The sequence below is a fragment of the Pan troglodytes genome, chromosome 3, assembly GCF_028858775.2.
Source record: "Pan troglodytes isolate AG18354 chromosome 3, NHGRI_mPanTro3-v2.0_pri, whole genome shotgun sequence".
NCBI classification, from domain to species: Eukaryota; Metazoa; Chordata; class Mammalia; order Primates; family Hominidae; genus Pan; species Pan troglodytes.
This window is the reverse complement of record NC_072401.2, coordinates 51,272,201-51,290,205: the sequence shown is the minus strand read 5'-3', so window position 1 is coordinate 51,290,205 and position 18,005 is coordinate 51,272,201. Positions and strand designations below refer to the sequence as shown.

The window sequence follows — 18,005 nt, the reverse complement described above, 5'->3', positions numbered from 1 at the left end:
GTTGACAAGTATTTATTAAGGGCCAACACTTTTTTGATGCTGGGGTGGGGGTATAGTGAATAAAAATCCTGTTTTGGTGAACTTTATATTTCTGGCTTCTTAGGTCATTCCTCCACAGTAGTAGTATTCAGACTCTCTCACCAGTCAGAGTGGTTGGAAAAAGTAAGATAGTAGAATGTTGACTTTTAAGATACTTCTTGCAAAATAAAATGATGCAATCCAAATCTAAAATTATGCTGTGATATAGGATGTCCATTCATCTTCTGAGCATTTGTGACATGAGATTTGAGCACTACTTCATTAAAATGTTCTGTTCATAATAAATATGGGGGTTTTCTATTGGTAAATATTTATTCATAATACCTTTTGATTCCAAATAACTTATTATGACAGTCAGTATTAGAAATATACTTAATGAGTGCAGTTAGATTGTAGCAACCAGATTACTTTTAAAATAATTATAAAAACAAACTCAAAAGAGATTTACTACTGTGTCAAGGAAGTAAGTTAGAGTCCATAAAAACAATTTCCTTAGTAAATATATAAATTAAGTTTTGAGAGGGTGGAAGTTTTACTTTTAAGTTAATAGACTAAAATATTTTGATAAGGAGACTATAATAGCCAAATTGTGTTATTTCACACAAGAAATTCAAGGAAAACTGTTTACAATATATTGTCATTATTTCAGATTTTTATAATAAAGACAATTAAGCTTTTAGATTATTAGAAATACTGTTGTATTTATTGAATAAAAATGTATATAGATGCTTTGTATTGTTTAATCCTTGACGGGTTTTTAATGAGTTTTTAAAAATAGTATTATTCTATATAATGTTATTGAACGTAAAAGACTTTTTTGTAGTGTTTTGTGTAGAAACAATGTATTATCTGTCTTTTTATATATACATATATATATATATATCTCCACTCCATTTCACTCATTTACTGCCAGGTATACAACTCTGTCATACAGAGCCCCTGAAATGATCAACCTTTATGGAGGGAAACCCATCACCACCAAGGCTGATATCTGGGTAAGGCCAAGAAAGGCTGGAACTTGCTCTAACCAAATTAAAAAATCTGAGTTCAGTTTATTATTTTTTACTCTGCTCCCCAAAAGGCATTTCCTAATAAGTAGAAGAGAGTGATGTACAGTAGAGCTTCTTACTTGGGAGAAGAAAAGTACTAGAACATTTTATCTTCTCAATCCTGAGATGGAAAGCTTATGTATCAAAAAGCAAATAAAAAACTTCCATATAATGTAACTTTTTAACTACAGTATTTTTTGAGGATTTAGATTATATATGAGTGTTAACATTTTTTTTGAGTGGAATTTTGGTTGATCAAAATATGGAAAAGCTGGACATAACTCAAGTAATTACACAATAATTTTCTGGAGTATTTTAGGGTTTTTTTAATGGAAATTGATATGAGTAAATGTTTTTCTAATTACAGTATAAACATACCATTGACTAGCTTCTGTATATTGAGGGTCTTTATCATTTAGCCTGTATATATCTGGATATAATTACTGAGATAGACCATATTTCTTTATAGTTGAACTTTGTTAGAATATAGACATCTCTTTAGAACTTATTTTATAAATATGTTTGTGATTGTACTTAATAAACTAGGAAGAGAGTATTTTAAGTGTTAATTCATTTAAATTCAGCAGTTACTTAGCCATATCTATCACAAGTGACCATATTAGGAATGGAGGAATAAAATTCTTTGGAAATAGTTCTAGGGTTTGTAGAAAAGGTCAGATTTATTTTGTTTTGAAAACGTAATGTACAGAAAATTGTCAGGCATAATGTGTGAAACCAAATGAATATCTCCTTGGTTTTCCTTTCCTGGCCTCCTCCCTTTTAGGGTTGGGGTACCAAAGTCTTGAGAGACAGATATTCTTTTATAAGGTAATGAAAAAAAAATCTTTAATATCTTTTCATCTATATAACATATATACATTCACCAAACAGTAATTCTTGTGGTAGATGAATTTTTTTAAAATCACATGTATAATTTAATTAAAAATAAGTTTATTAATTTGGTACTACTTATAGATCTCCAGCTTACATAACTCAAATTTAGTTTGCTTTCTGCAGCATTAACATTTGACTCAATGAATGGCTTATAGTAAAGATGAAGGTTATTATAATGTAGAAAGCAAATTAAACTGGATTTTAATTTATAAAATCAAGGTGTTAGAAGAGGTGATTATGGAGGTCTTTTCTGGCCTAATTTTGTGACTGCTGTTGAATTCCATGTTACTTGAAAAGAGTATTTCAATAGCAGATAAACAATAGGCATCATACTTTTCATTCTGAAGCCATTGAAGGTTTACTGCAGAAAAATTATTCTCTAAGCACATGACTGTTATCCAATATCTTAACAAAAAGGAGGAGATCCTTTTCTGGGTTATTTTTTCCTCAGACTTAGTATGCCAGTGAGGTAGCATACTAAATTGTCAATGATACTTTTAAAATTTGTACTGTTTATATATTAGTTACAGAGTAGAGATTCTGTGATGGAAAAACTGTAAGCTGTGGGCTTACAAATAGATACTTGAAAAAAAAAAGAAACATAATTAGAGAACAGTGTATTTATATGCTTGAAAGAGGGAGAATTTTAATTTCCGTGATGCCATTTTTATGCTGTCTTACTTAGCTCAGGTGAAACACAAGTTTGCTACAATACTTTAGGTGTGAATTCAGTAATATCCAGAAAAAAATACTAAATTCAAATTGGCCAAGAACTGTATCTTTCATCCTGCTTCAATGTAGTACTGATTCAGAGAGTTATGATATTGAGGTATGATATTGAAGTATTTAGCACTTCATATTTTAGAAAATAATTATTTTAAAAAATAATTTTTTGCTTGGAAGTTTCTGTTTTAGGTTATTATTTTTATCCTGAGATTTAGGATGCTGATTTTATAAAGTATTAGAAAATTCATTAATAGGTAACATAACGAAATGCTTTATGTTACCTATTAATGAAGAAAATTGAAGATGGTTATCCTCAGCCTTCAAAATTCAGTCACTGGTTCCCTCCTGTTTCTTGTACAATTCTCATTGAGATTGATAAAAAGGGAAATACCTTTGATGTGAAAAAATTAGTGTACCTCATTGTGTTCACACTTTACAAAGCAGAGTATTTAGATTTATATATTTTTAAAGTATACTTGCATTGCTAAAATTGTTATCTGGGAACCCTACAACATTTACTCTAACACAAGACAAATTCCTAAAGTTTGATTGACAAAATAAAACTGGCTAAGATTTCTTTTGCCTAGACTATCATCTGGACAGTGCAAAGAAAGATGTAGTCTAATGTGGACATTATACCATTAATAGCATTTTTTTTTAAAGTGTTGTTAAGGGAGTCTTATGTTCAATTTGATGTATATGAGCTGAAAATATCTTCCTTAAAGAAAAAAGCATCATAAATCTTTTGTAACCATATGGAACCTGTTATCCCTACTTCAGATATTTATAATTTTGTCATGTAATAACCCAGTAATTTTTTTGAACTAACATTTTGAAATTTTTAGAGCTTTTGAACTGTTTTCATTGGACCATTGCTGCAATATTGAAAGCAATCTTTTGTAAATTACTGTTGCTGAACTCACCAAGGGTGTTTAGGTCTATTATAAGCTCCATAATAATTATAAAAATAAGTGCACTTGTTAGCTGAGTTTACTAAGTCGATATGTGGAGAAAATTTAACAAAGGAAAGCTGACTTGGTAATTTTTAGATAATAAGGCCAAGTTTCGGTATTGCTGATATAAGTGTATACTAACTTGGACAATTTTATACAATTTGGTTAGAATTGGAAATACCCCTTACACTCTTAAGGCCTGTAGGTGACACTTCTTGGGAAAAAAGTAATGATTTCTTGAGCCAAAAAATCACTTAAAAAAAAATCCTTCTCAAATTTGAGCTGTTAGCACCTTAGCTAGAAATTTCCTGTGCTACTTTTATAGATGCAATTGGTCTTTTAGGGTGTTTTGCCCTCATTGTCAGCAAGTAGATTTATTAGTGCTGTGATGGTTATGAAGCCATGGAGGTTAAGCAGACAGAGCCCTTCCCTTTTGAATTTTAATATAGATTACCCAGGTTACACATACAATTAGTATAATGTACAGTAGAAGTTGGAGGGTTATATCTAGAAACACAGAACTTAATTTTTATAGTGTAAAATAATGAGGTGTACCTGGTAAATAGTAAGAATTTACTGATGGTAGTCTGATAAGTTTAACTGTGCTGGCTAATTCATATTTGGAATCCCAGGACTTTTAAACATGCTTTATAGTGAATGCTTAAAAATGCTGTTAAAGAAGAAGCCTTATACTTTGTTGGTTATATGCTAGTTATGTATTAAGTATATATTTTCCTTGTGGAAGAAATAAAAGTTTAATTTTTTTCCAAAAAGAACCAGCTACTTCTGATTTTTACGATACCATTAATTCAGCCAACTACCCACAGATGTGATAGAAGATCATGGAAATGATATAGTTAAATGTCTTTTCAAAAATTAAATATATTAATTTTTTTAAGAAATAATTTGTAAAAAGATTGCTGCAGTATAGAAACATGACTTTTTTAAAGTAACTGAGTTTTTGGCTATTTTTGTGTCTTGTTAACTTGAGCTCTAATGATATTTATGCTTCTTTGGTTTACAGGCACTGGGATGTCTACTCTATAAACTTTGTTTCTTCACTCTTCCTTTTGGTGAGAGTCAGGTTGCTATCTGTGATGGCAACTTCACCATCCCAGACAATTCTCGTTACTCCCGTAACATACATTGCTTAATAAGTAAGTATTTGGAAAAACGTATGAAAATATTGTAGGATACTGTACTTAGGGCCTACTATTTACATTCCTTTACTTAAATCTAGTCTTAATTTCATATATGAAAATTTTGTGAAACTATAGTAAAGAAAAAAAACATTTAAAAAAGTGTTTAAAAACTTACATAAGAATGAAAGCAACCTAATTATTGATTAATATAGATGTTTTTAAGCCCCTGGGTAAGATTTAGTAGCACACACCAAGGGATAATGTCAGAAGGGCTAGTCTTCGAGAGGCCCTCGATTTCAAAAGAATACTTTAATTTTTCTTCCAACCTCCTTTAAGATTTTTTTCTTCCATTTTGGTAGGTACTGTAATTTAACTTTTTATATATCTACAAGGTAAAATTTATTAAAAAGATTTGAGGAGTGGGGAGGACCATCAGCTATTAAAATAAATTAGGAAGCTACAATATTTAAACAGCTCCTTTTAACACGGAGTGTGTCTAGCATTAAGCGTGTTGTGTCTAGCATTTCTGCTTTGTTTTCTGCATTCAAGTACCCCTTGTTGTAGCCTCCAGCTCACTGGAATAGAAAAGAGAGAAATAGAAATATTTTGAGGTTTGTATGATGAAGATGGCAGTTCAACTTTCTCAGCCGTTTGTGGGCAAAAAATAAGGCTGGATCTCTATTTCATTCTTTATGCTAAAATTGCAGATAAATCAAAGATTTAAATATAAAAATAAATGTACTTGAAGAAAATAAGTGTGAAATTATTTATAAGAGTAGAATGTGGAATTTATAAGCTAGACATTTAATCCCAGGAACTATTATTAAAAAAAGATTAATCCATTGCCATATAACTTTAAACCATTAAAAGTTCCCTCAGACTCATGAACCCAAACTCATAAATTAGAAATATTTGTTACTCATTTGACAAATGTCTCAGTTTTATAATTTATGAAGCTCGTGTGAATCATAAAGTAAAGGGTAAAAATTCCAAAAAAGGTCAAAAATGACCAAAAGAAAAAAGGGAGCATAGAAGAAATCTAGTCTGACTTGTGATTTAATTTGCTTACAGTAGTAGGATCTTATTTTCTTGTGATTAGGTTTTTCTTTTTTTCTCTGTGTGTATGTAATGTGGGAGTGGGGTGGGGTTATGTGTGTTTGTAATGTGAGATGGAAAAAAATACTACTGATAATTTTAGATCTAATTAGGCTCTAGTTAATTGATGCATTACAGTGTATTATATGCTTCCCTTACTGTCAGTAAATGTGCTAATTTTAGTTTTTATCATTGCTAGTATAAATTTAATCGTGTATTATGTCTTTGAACTTATTTCTGAGAGCTAGGCAAAAATAACAAAAGGTTGAAAAAACATAAAAGCATTCAAGTCAATCTGAAATTACAATATTCCTAGTATTTTACCTCCTGTCAGAGGGCTTTATGGACTTTTAAAGTATTGTATTGAGTAGTAAAGCTTAATAAAGTACAGATTTTAAAACCATAACTTACTTACCTATAATGTAATGTGTTTTAGAAAACATTTAGATTCTTTGCAATTTTTTTCTTTTTCTTTGTCTTCTTCAAGAGACAAGGTCTCATTCTGTGGCCCAGGACCTGCTGGAGTACAGTGTTGTGATCATAGCTTACTATACAAACTCCTGGCCTCAAGTGATCCTCCCACCTCAGCCTCCTGAGTAGCTGGAACTATGGGCATGTGCCACCATGCTGGGCTAATTTTTAAATTTTTGTAGAGATTGGGTTTTGCTGTATGCCCAGGCTGGTCTCAAACTCCTGGCCTCGAGCAGTCCTGCCACCACAGTCTCCCAAAGTGTTGGGATTACAGACATGAACCACCATGTTTGGCCTGCCATTTTATTCTTTATATTTTTCAAATGTGGTCTTTTGTGTCTTTTGCCATTTTATTTCAGTGTCTCTGTGTTTATAATATGTAATTAGTGATTTGTATTCCTTTTAAATAAATCCAACATTCAGAAAAATCAGGAATTCCTAGCTTGGCTCATAGTTTTTGAATGTGAAACTTTTGTCAATTGTGTATTCATGCAATGTAGTTGTTTCCATATATTAACATAAAATAAAGCATAAGAAGATACACATTGTTTTAGTATTAGTTCCATTTGCATCCATTTTATAACACACAGAAATTTTGAAAATGAAATAGCCATGACAAATCTTTGTTAAAACTGTATGGTTTGTGGTTACCTAAGAATTTGAATATACTTTTCTTATTACTAATTTAGGTCAAGGGTAGTTACCATTATTTACTCTTCATAAACCTATTAATTTCTTCTTTCTTTCCTGGAGACTTTTCTTCTTAAAAGTAGTGGAGTCAAATATTTAGAACTTTTCTTAGCTTTTGTTAACTCTCCCAATAGACAAGTAATGGGGCCGACATGGGGGATGAGGAAAGAAGTACTTTCCAGATCCAGGAGTTGAAAAGAACTTAGAGAACCATTTAGAGGAGAATGAGAAGCATAACTAACAGGATTACTGAATAGTTATGAAGAATGTACTGAAAGCTGGCTGCCTCAGTTGTCTTTTGGCTCCTGTGTTGTAAGGTGATTAAAGAAGTACATTGCAGAGATTAAGAGCAAGACTTCTAGAGCCAAACAGCCTTGGATTGCATCTGCTCTGTCCCTGTTTGGTATGGAACATTGAGCACCTCCATTTATCTCAGTCTTCCCATTTCTAAAAGGGGCATTTAAAAAGTACCCACCTCTTACGGTTATTGTGAGAATTAAATGAAAGCTGAAAAGTGCTTTTTAGTAAGAGATAGCCTTTAATACTATAGTCATTATTACTATAAAAACTAGTACTACAACTACTCTTGATATCAATATTACAATTCTTCATCTAACTTAATTTCTGATTTTCTGGATAGGGGCAGGACATGCTGTCAGACACTTACTAGAGCATACTTTCCCTGCAGAAATGTCTTTGGATGCTTTGAAGTGGAATTTGGTTTTATGGGTTAATGGTGGATCTACCAAAGGCTTACCATAAATTATCATATATTCCGGGATATACTGTTAAATATAACTACTAAGATTATTTTTCTTACCTCCTTATTTTGTGCAGTAAGGTAGTGATGAACACCAGGTAAAAGCTTTTTTTTTTTTTTTTAAACTTTAGGGTCTTCTCACTTATTGCTTTATGGTTTCTTTATCTTTGCTCTTAAGAGCTCATCTATTGGGGCTAAATTTATTATTATTATTATTTATTTATTTTTTAAGACCATGTCTCACTCTGTTGTCCAGGCTGGAGAGCAATGGTGTGATCTTGGCTCACTACAACCTCTGCCTCCCAGTTTCAAGAGATTCTCCTGCCACAGCCTCCTGAGTAGCTGGGACTACAGGCCTATGCCACCATGCCTGGCTAATTTTTGTATTTTTAGTAGAGATGGGGTTTCACCATGTTGGTCAGGCTGGTCTTGAACTTCTGACCTCAGTGATCTGCCTGCCTTGGCCTCCCAAAGTGCTGGGACTATAGGCATGAGGCACTGCGCCCGGCCATGTATTTATTGACAGGATCTAGCTATGTTGCCCAGGCTGGTCTCAACCTTCTGGGCTCAGCTGATCCTCCTGAGTAACTGGTACTACACATGTGAGCCATTGTGACTGGTTCGATTAGGGTTAAATTTATTTCAATACCCATATTGTGGGAAACCAGGAATTTGCTTGCTTGTTTTTACTACATTTAAATTTGTTATGGAAATTTAATAATCTCTACAAATACAGACAGAGCAGTGCAATAAATTTTCATGTACCTCATGAAAATACCTCACCCAACCTCACTGGTTATCAGCTCATGGCCAATCTTGTTTCCTCTATAACCTCACCCACTCTCTTCTCCTATATTATTTTTGAAAAAAAAAATAGCTACTTAAAAGTACCTTTGAAATGAAAGATGAAGATACGGTTTCCTTGGAGCTTTTCAATCACTGGCTCTGGGTTTCTACTTGTAGAGAGAGGGCTCTGATCAGTAACTTTTCGGGGTAGTTACCAGGTCTATTCCAAATATATTATCCTGGCATTATTTAGTGCCACTTAATGTTTTAGTTATGATTGAACATATTATCAGCTATTAAATTTAGTTTCATTTCAGCACCCGTATACTAAGGTATGTAGGACATATAGAGTAACGTGTAAGTTTCTATAACAATGTCTGTAGGTTAACAGATAGAAATAATGTTGATGCATGAAATATTTATGGTTGGAAAATTGGAGTGGATGTTTCTCATTTCAGGGAAATTAAGGGCAATAACTTGAAGTTTGTGGGAGAGAAAAATGTGTCTTTATGGAGGGAAAACCAAACAAATTTTAAGCAGGAAAATTGTTTTGAGACTTCTATCCAGAGTATTTTCTTTTTAAATTTGTTGAGCTGTTAGATTAGAGATGGTGGCTTAACTTTATCTAGGCCCAGGCATGGATCCTTCGTTTTGTGTAACTTGAATGGTAACTACTTTAATTTTTGGCTTAGGTCCTTGACTAAACCATGGTATAACTTGGCTGCTGCAACAAGCAGCTCCGTTAGCTTCTATTTTTGTTGGAATGTGCAGGGATTTTGTGCTTTTCTATGCAATATTGGTATAGGCATAATTAAATCAATTGCCTCAGACCAGTGTGTACATCAATAGGAAATATTGTTGTAGTTTAGTCTTATACTACCTTCAGTGCTGAAGCTCTATTTTGTGTTCTTAGGTTGTGTTAGTAGTATTTGTGTCAATAGAAAGATTTACACTATTGAGTGAGCAGAGAAATATTATTTCTTCGTGGCTAAGTTTTAAAAAGTTGATTTTATATTTATAGTAGAATCAGATTCAGTGGTAATGGTCTTGTGATGATTCAGGTGATCATTTTAAGTTGAGTAAACAAGGGCGTATTCTAGCTTCTCTGCCTTTTTTGTTTTGTTTTTAAACCTGATCACATAATACTACTTTTAGGTGAACTGGACACATACATTCCTTAATCCATTTCTTTTCCCCAAAAGCGTATTTTGTTAATAGATGATATGGTTTTATTGTCATGAAGTAGCAATTAATAAAACACTGAACTCGAGGTTTAATTATTTGCAGGAGAAAATGGCTTTAGAAAAACTATAAAAATTGAAGGGTCAAATTCTTTCTTTCTTTTTTTTTTTGAAGAGACAGGGTCTTTCTGTTGCCTATGCTGGATTGCAATGGTGAGATCATAGCTCACTGCAGTCTTGAACTCCTAAGCCCAAGCCATCCTCTCACCTCAGCCTCCTAAGTAGCTGGGATTACAGGCAAGAGTCACCATGCCTCGCTGAAATGTCCTTCTTGAATCAGTGTTTAGCTGTATTAAATGTGATACCTCTGCGCACTCTAGATTACATCCTTCAGTAATCCAGTGGTACATTTTGCAACCCATTCTCTTGAAGAGTTCAGTAAATTATATTATTTAACTTAAGTGCTTAAAGATGCCTTATTGATTTTTTTTCCTTTTTTTTAAATTGCTGATAATATTCAATTTAGAAATATTTGGAGATAAAAATGTAGCGAAGTTCTACCTGTGGGTTTTAGGTATGATTATTCATCTTTTCATACTTTGAATTTAGAACCAAGTCAGAGATGGTCCACTGGAGCTCATCAGATAAAACTGTCAACTTTTTAGTACTGGTGAAGCAGATTGCAGAATGAAATTTAGATCTAAAGCCGAAGGAGCCTGTTCCTCTGTTCCCAACCCTCAAATTTATTAACATCCAGTCATAGTCAATGCTGGAAAACCTTAGACTTCTTCCACAGAGACAGGTTACTTACAAAATATGGTTTAGCAGAGAACATGTATGTTCTTAAAATAACCTGTTCTGAAAGAAAGATCATCAGAGATTGATGGATGGAGGTGCTTCATTCTTTTTTCTAGTCTAACAATTTGACAAATCACTGTCTTTCCCATTGGGGAGAATGAGTTATAGTAGTAGATAGAGATCGTGGCACTACACTAGCACAGTGGCTTCAAACTTTTTGTGACTGTGATTCAATATATTAATAAAAAATACATTTTAGTTATAACCTGGTATACACACCACACACAGAATCCACACACGTAAATTGAATCACATTTCATGAAATATTGCTTACATTTACCATATTAATGTACTGTAATATTTTCTGTTCTTCTTTATTAAAATAAATAGTAGTTCTGACCTTTTGAGTTGATTTTATGTCACATAAATGGAATCAGTACAGTTAGACTAAACTGGCTCCAGCAGATATATTCCCACATGAAAACATGACCCAGGGGAATTGGAGGTCCTTGTGTTTGCTTATAAGATAATATCAATTCTACCTGCCACCTAGCTACCTAATCATTAGAGGATATGCTGTGCTTAACTTGAGATACAGAAATACCTATACCCATATAGGTTAGGACACAAAATCTCAAATTTATTTGTTTCTCCCTCAGTGCTTCTCAACTGCTATGAAAGAAAACAAAACAAAGAAAAACAAGGAATGCCTGAACTATCATTTAATTCCTCTCTGAATACTTAAAAAGTTTTTCTTGGATTAAACCAGGCCGCAAAAGAAGTACATTCTTAAACCATACCCCTTTCTTTTACTGCATGGCATTTAGGCCACTAGTCCATACTGATAGCGTGTTTAAAACATGACCCTGTGTCACTCACTGCTATTCCTTAAGGATGTTGTTCACTTTGTGTGAGCTATCTTTAGAAAGACTCAACGGAGAATTTGCTCTCTAGCTTTCAGTATCACGAATAGTGTTTTTCCTTAGCACCTGATTTGTTTTTGTATTAGATACACTGTGATTCATGTAATGGATCATGTTGCCCTGTTTATATTGACAGCTAAAAAATGGAGAGCAAATTTTGGGCCTGCATTTAAGACCAAATCATATGTAGTTTGTAACTGACCTCATTATCCTGTCCATCTCAACCCCCAAGCCATTATTTTTCCATTAGTTTTAATTTTCTTATATATTTTAAAAAATCTTAGTTTTGTGTGCCACTTCAAGTTCTTTATAGGACTAAATATGTATAATTAGCTATTGTTGAAATTAGATTTTAAAAGCCAAATAAATTTGTTAGAATAGAAAAATAGGACTATACATTTGTGAATTAGTTAGGTTTCGTGTGATTTGTTTGGTTTTTAAAATTATATGAATAAGTAGTTATTGTTAACAGTATGTTTAAATTTATCCCCATTTTGTGTACTGTTGTTACGTTAAAAACATTTAATATCTGTTGGTATCAAGATAAAATAAATTTTGTAGATTCCTCAAATCTTTTTTGGATTGAGTTTGAATATAAACTAGTAAATATTAGAATTAAAATGTTTTTAGTTATTTCAGTCTAGCAATGGTGGTAAAAATTATAAAAAACATCCATTTTATAAGTGATATATGTTAGCATTATAAATATATAAAATCAAGTTATATGCAGAGTTTTCGTATATTTTACACTGAGCTCAGAATCTCTCAAATAAATTATAACTTTCCACATAACTGTGTTTTTAGCCAAAATAAGTTTATCATGTCATTGAAGATGTATCGCACATTCTGTATTCAAAATATTACTTAAATTTGAAGGGAAGATTTAATTCATTTTGATTTATAATTTTATTTAACCCATTTACATACTTAGATCTCTCTATACATTATTTTATTAGCAAACTTAAGAATATCATCTAATTCTTTAAATTTTACATTTTAAGTAGTTTAAAAAGGATTTAAACATTATAACAACTTAGAGTTAATTAATGAAGCAGAGGTAGACTTTGAGATGTCTTAACAAAATCTTTTACTTATGGAATTGAGTATAAATGTCAACCTTGTGAAATTTAGAATTAAAAATTATCCAAGAAGTGGAGTACTACCAAATGATAGTGGTCATTTTGGTAGAAAAAAGATCAGGCATTTCAAGCAATGCTGTAAGGTTGTTTTGAAATCTGTTCATAAAAACCAGAAAACTCTGCCCATATTTCTGAGCATGATATGGATAACATGTTAAGATACAGAACTATGGTGAATGTTGTTAGCATCAATATGGGAAGAGAGCATGTTTTTGGAAAACGACAGTGCCAATCCATTACTACTTTGTTAGATTACAACATATACAATTTAGGCTTTTCTTAATGATTAAGGATCACTTAAAAATTAATACAGGTATTTTGGATAATAGTAATAATTATTTTGAATAGAATTATCTTGAAGGACCTTTTTACTATGGCCTTGGAACTTTCTTGAATAATTCCCCAGTGTTCACTAAACTCACTTTTTCTTTTGTGTCACTTTTTCAATAGAATAATCAAGTTTGTCTTTCATACTTCTAGTGTAGAGCTGTTCTGTGATTGATCTACCCTTAGCTTGGGATAATGCTGTATTTATAAAATAGCAATTTCTGCATTTTCTGTAGGCATTAATAAAGTTTGCTAGAATCATCACTGATCTTAGAATGGAACAGAAAATACATATGTTTTATCCTTATAATGTGCCCCTAAGTAGTATAATGTGTGTTTCATAAAACTTCTTAACATTTTGATCTATTCTTGCAGGGTTCATGCTTGAACCAGATCCGGAACATAGACCTGATATATTTCAAGTGTCATATTTTGCATTTAAATTTGCCAAAAAGGATTGTCCAGTCTCCAACATCAATGTAAGTAGATTTTCAAATAGGATATGAATTTAAAATTCATTTTATCGTATATGAATATATTTACTTTCAGAGTTACTTTTTTTTTGTTGCTGTTGCTAAAACACAGAGTTTCTTGTTTCATGACAAGTGATCTGATTGTGTGTTTGATATTTGTGGTATAAAGCTTCAGTACCCAAACTATGCACTGAGATACCTTGGGGAGCTGCAGCAGACTCAAGCAGGATATTTTGCATTTTTGAGGAAAACACAGGGACATCTTTCTGACTTAGCACAAAACTAATTTTATTAAGTTATTTGGGCCTAACAATTTAATAAACAGGACTGTTAGTATTTTTTTTTTCTTAGAAGTGTTGTAAACAATTACTGAGACACTGAGCACTGTTAACTGAGTAAGTTTGGGAAACTTTGGTATAAAGAGCACAGGCCTTGTTAAGTGGGAACTAAACAATGTGTACGCATAGATATAGACAGTGGAGTAATAGACATTGGAAGTCAGAAAGGTGGGAAGCGGATGAAGGATGAGAAGTTACCTAATGGGTACAATATACACTATTTGGGTGATGGTCATAGTAAAAGCCCAGACTTCACCATTATGCAGTATATCCTTATAACAAAGCTGCACTTGTATCCCCTAAAACTACAAAAAAGTTTTTTTTTAAAAAGCACAGGCAGTGTAAATAGAGAGACCCAGATTCAGTTTTGTCCTTATCAGTGACTGACATTGAACCTTTTGGTAAGTTACTTTAATGTCCATTTCTTTTTCTGTAAAACAAGGATAGTAATTATAAGGATTACATGTGAAACCCAGTGCCTAGTCCATGGAAGGTGCTCAGTTGGCAATAGTTAGTATTATTCAAAAGCTTTCAATTTTATTCACTGACTGTACAGTGCATTTAACTACTTTAGGTGAATCGTGTATGGCAAGTCTCTGCCAATCTTAATAAAGGTTCTGCAATCATCACTGATTATAAGCCATTCTTGACTTTGTAAAGATCATTCTGGCCTGACCTGTTTCTGTAGGGTTTCCTTTATGTGTAACTTAATCTACCCCACTAAGAAAAAAGAAGGAATGTGGTACCTTTCCTTTTTTTTTTTTTTTTTTGAAGCCCTGGCCATATTGATGTACTCTTTTCTCTGTTGAAGCTGAAAGCTTTGCAGTTCTAAAAGTAGATAAGTAGACTCATTCGACATTTACTCAGCAAGTATTTATTGAGTACCTACAAAGAACTAAACATTGGGTATAGACAAATAAACAAGGCCTTCTGCCCTCATTTTCCAGGCCTTACATTCTGTGTCTTGAAAATTATCTGTAGTATGTAGAAACAACACTTAATTCTTATCCTTGGTGTTTGTTGCTTTTTCCAAAATGTAAAATAGTTATTGATTTACGAGTGTAATATAATCTTTCTTTTTACTCAAGATTTACCCAATTATAAATGGATACAATGGTGTTCTTCTGCTTATTTTCCAAGGTTTCTGTGGCACATGAATATGAAATTGACATTTGTGTAACATGTAGTGATATTTGCAGATTAGATCTGGCAAATACATGTGAATAATTTATAGGTATCTGATGTGAAAGTAATAGTGTCTCATAGTACTTTTAAAGTTCAATGATATATCCATAGCTTACAAAAACTTTCTGCAATTAAAATAAAAAACTAAAATGAGACGTTTTATTTTTTTCTTCCAAGAATTCTTCTATTCCTTCAGCTCTTCCTGAACCGATGACTGCTAGTGAAGCAGCTGCTAGGAAAAGCCAAATAAAAGCCAGGTAGGCAAAACTATGCTGAAATTGAAAAGGCATTAAAAAAAATGATAGGTCTTGTTTTTAATCCTAGCAAGTGTAATTGATTAAATATCATCTTCATCCACAAAAAATGTTGTGTTGCTTATTCTATGTGGTATAATTGAGATAGCAAATACAAAATAAGCTTTTAAAAATATTAGATAAGGAGTCTGGCATCATCTCACTGGAACTGTTCACTCTATGACAAGTGATTATTTAACTGATGATGTGACAGCGGGTCTTTTTTTTGGACAGGATTTGTCATTTTCATCACATAGCAACTCTAGTTTAGGAAATACTATGTTTTGAGTTTATAGATGTTTATTTTTTTAATTTAAGGAAAGAAAAAAATAGCTCTTACAGGTAACTAGAATATATAGAATATGTATGTACTTTGTAGAATTTGTAATGAGTGATTATAATACTTTTTAAGGCTGGTAAATATGTTTTCAATCTTATTTTTCAGAGTATTTATTATATTAATAATAAGTTTGAACTATATTATGTAAGTTAAGACTGAATCTGTTGATTGATTTTTCCCGCCCCCTCATACTTTTTTGAATTTAAAAGTTAATATGCAGGATTATATCTTAGATTATCAGACAGGTATAATACTACATTTGGGGAGATTTCTTGGTCACAGCAATTTTGTATTGTATGCTATTTATGCAAAGTTTATTTGTTTACACAATACAAAAATATATTTGTTCATATGCTTTTTATATGCAATATGTAGACAATTTAAACACAAAGAAAAAAAAGCAGTTTTTATTTCCAAGGCGTTCACATTCTAATTGACAAGTAAACGATTACAACCTGATAGATATTAGGCTACTTTGAGAGTGTGGAGGAGGGGAAAGACTGGGAACAGAGAAAACAGGAGCACATAAAGGATGCTTTCCCTGCGGATGGGAGTTGCTGCACTCTTCCTTGAATGATGAATAGTCAATCACTTGGAAGGGTGTGGAGTGAAATTATAGCAGGCAGGCAGTTTAGGCAAGAATGACTATTGTGAAACTACAAGACTAGGACAAAAGGGGACATATACAGGAGTAGTGGGAAATGAAGCTGGAGAGGTAGATAAATGCCAATCATGAACAACTTTGTTTATATATCATGCTGAGAAATTTGGACTTTGGCCTATAGGTCAGTTAATTTTCAACCTTCTAGTCAGTTCTACTCTTTGAGACTTGGTTATGACTGTGTTGTAAATGATCTGTTACTTATAAATTGTTAAAATTTCATTTGTGAATGACTTATTTTAAAAAATGGTGTTACTTTAAAAATATCTTCATTCACTTGAATTTCAAAATGTTCTTTTGAGAAGAGGTGAAGGTGTAAAGTTGTATCTAACTTGCAGGAATCCAGGTTGAACAGCAATTGGTCTTATCTGTGACATAGCTTTAATTAGCATCCACTGTTATATTTGAGTGGTAATTATGAATTATTGTAGGATTTGTCAGTTGAATTTTATTGTGACTTCTGTTTTTTAAAATAATTAGTAAATAATTAAATCTTTGAGAAAGTAGGTGCAGATTTTTAAAAAAAGCGTAAGTCAGCTGAACAAGAATGATGATTTGATTATATTTTTCACCCTAATGCAAGTTATAGCTGTAGAGTTACAAGACAATGAAATAGTGCTATTAAAATTCACAGTGCTTATTTATAGTATGTTAAATCTGAACATTTTGTATATTAAAAAATAAGGTTGATTGGTACTTATTGGTTACTAATATAAATTTACTCTTTATGAATATTAGTGAAAACTTGAAAAAATCTAAATGTATACAAAGCTTAATATTAAAAAATTTAGTTTTTTCCATGTAAAGAGCACATTTTGGGAGGAGAAATCATTTACTAGCAGTTTCATTACCCACGTTTTCAAAAAGCTCCTGTGGGTTTCTCAGCTGCCTTCAATCTGTGGTATTCTTTGCCTTCTTAAAAGGTCACTCTCATCTCCCCGAACTTTGCATCTGCTCTTAGTATGGTTTAAGATGTGAAATTTATCTGACACATGTCTTAAAGATTGAGACACTGAGAATCACTGGCCTGGCAGATGGAAACATTGAAGGATTTTAAGCAGGAGAGTGTGAGTCTGAGTTCTAGGAAACCTGTGATGATTTTGTTCAGGTGATGGCAAGGAGAAAAGAAGGGAAGCAGAAAAACAGCTCTGTGACTGTTGTAATAGTGAAAATGAGACTGTACAGCAGTATTGATGCAATAATTACTGTTTTTAACTTCAGTTGATTTTGTATCTTCCCTATGCCTAATCTGCCCAGGCATTTTCTTCCCATTCCTTCACATAGAATACCTGGTTTCTTTGTCACTGCCTAATAAAGTCAAACTTATTATGAAAATTTTAAACCCCAGTTTCTACCTGAAGCCTTCTGTAGCCAAATTAGGTTAAAAGTACAATTACATCTCCATAAATTCTTGACAGCACTAGCTTGGCACTGATGATTTTTACTATCTTATATTTATTACATTTCCACTAACATATGCCCTGTCTTCCTAGGTATGCTGTACATTCTTTGAAGACAGGGTGTTATGCAGTGTTTTTCTGGATATCAGTAAATGTACAATACATATTACTGTATTGATAAAACAGAGACATCAGAGTGAACAAAGTATACAGACTTTTAATATGCTTCTTAGGGCTTTTGCTATGCCTACGTGTGTTGTGAATCTGTAAAGAGGGTTTAGACCAGCAACAAGGCAACGTCAGGTCTGACCTGTACTAGCCGTTTAATACAGAATGGATAGT

General features: G+C 32.4%; 2 protein-coding genes across 5 annotated transcripts in view; one reads left to right on the top strand and one right to left on the bottom strand.

Annotated features, from left to right (window-relative positions):
- Positions 1–18,005, bottom strand: part of PAQR3 (progestin and adipoQ receptor family member 3) — a 153,943-nt gene that overhangs the window by 60,486 nt on the left and 75,452 nt on the right.
- The window catches only part of BMP2K (BMP2 inducible kinase), a 144,791-nt gene that overhangs the window by 74,641 nt on the left and 52,145 nt on the right, over positions 1–18,005 (top strand). For all 4 annotated transcript variants that reach the window (XM_063808845.1, XM_009447679.4, XM_526576.7 and 1 more), the window contains exons 6-9: positions 953–1,034; positions 4,686–4,818; positions 13,349–13,452; positions 15,147–15,226. In XM_063808845.1, coding sequence (XP_063664915.1) covers positions 953–1,034; positions 4,686–4,818; positions 13,349–13,452; positions 15,147–15,226 — 399 coding nt within the window. The remainder of the gene's footprint in view (positions 1–952; positions 1,035–4,685; positions 4,819–13,348; positions 13,453–15,146; positions 15,227–18,005) is intronic.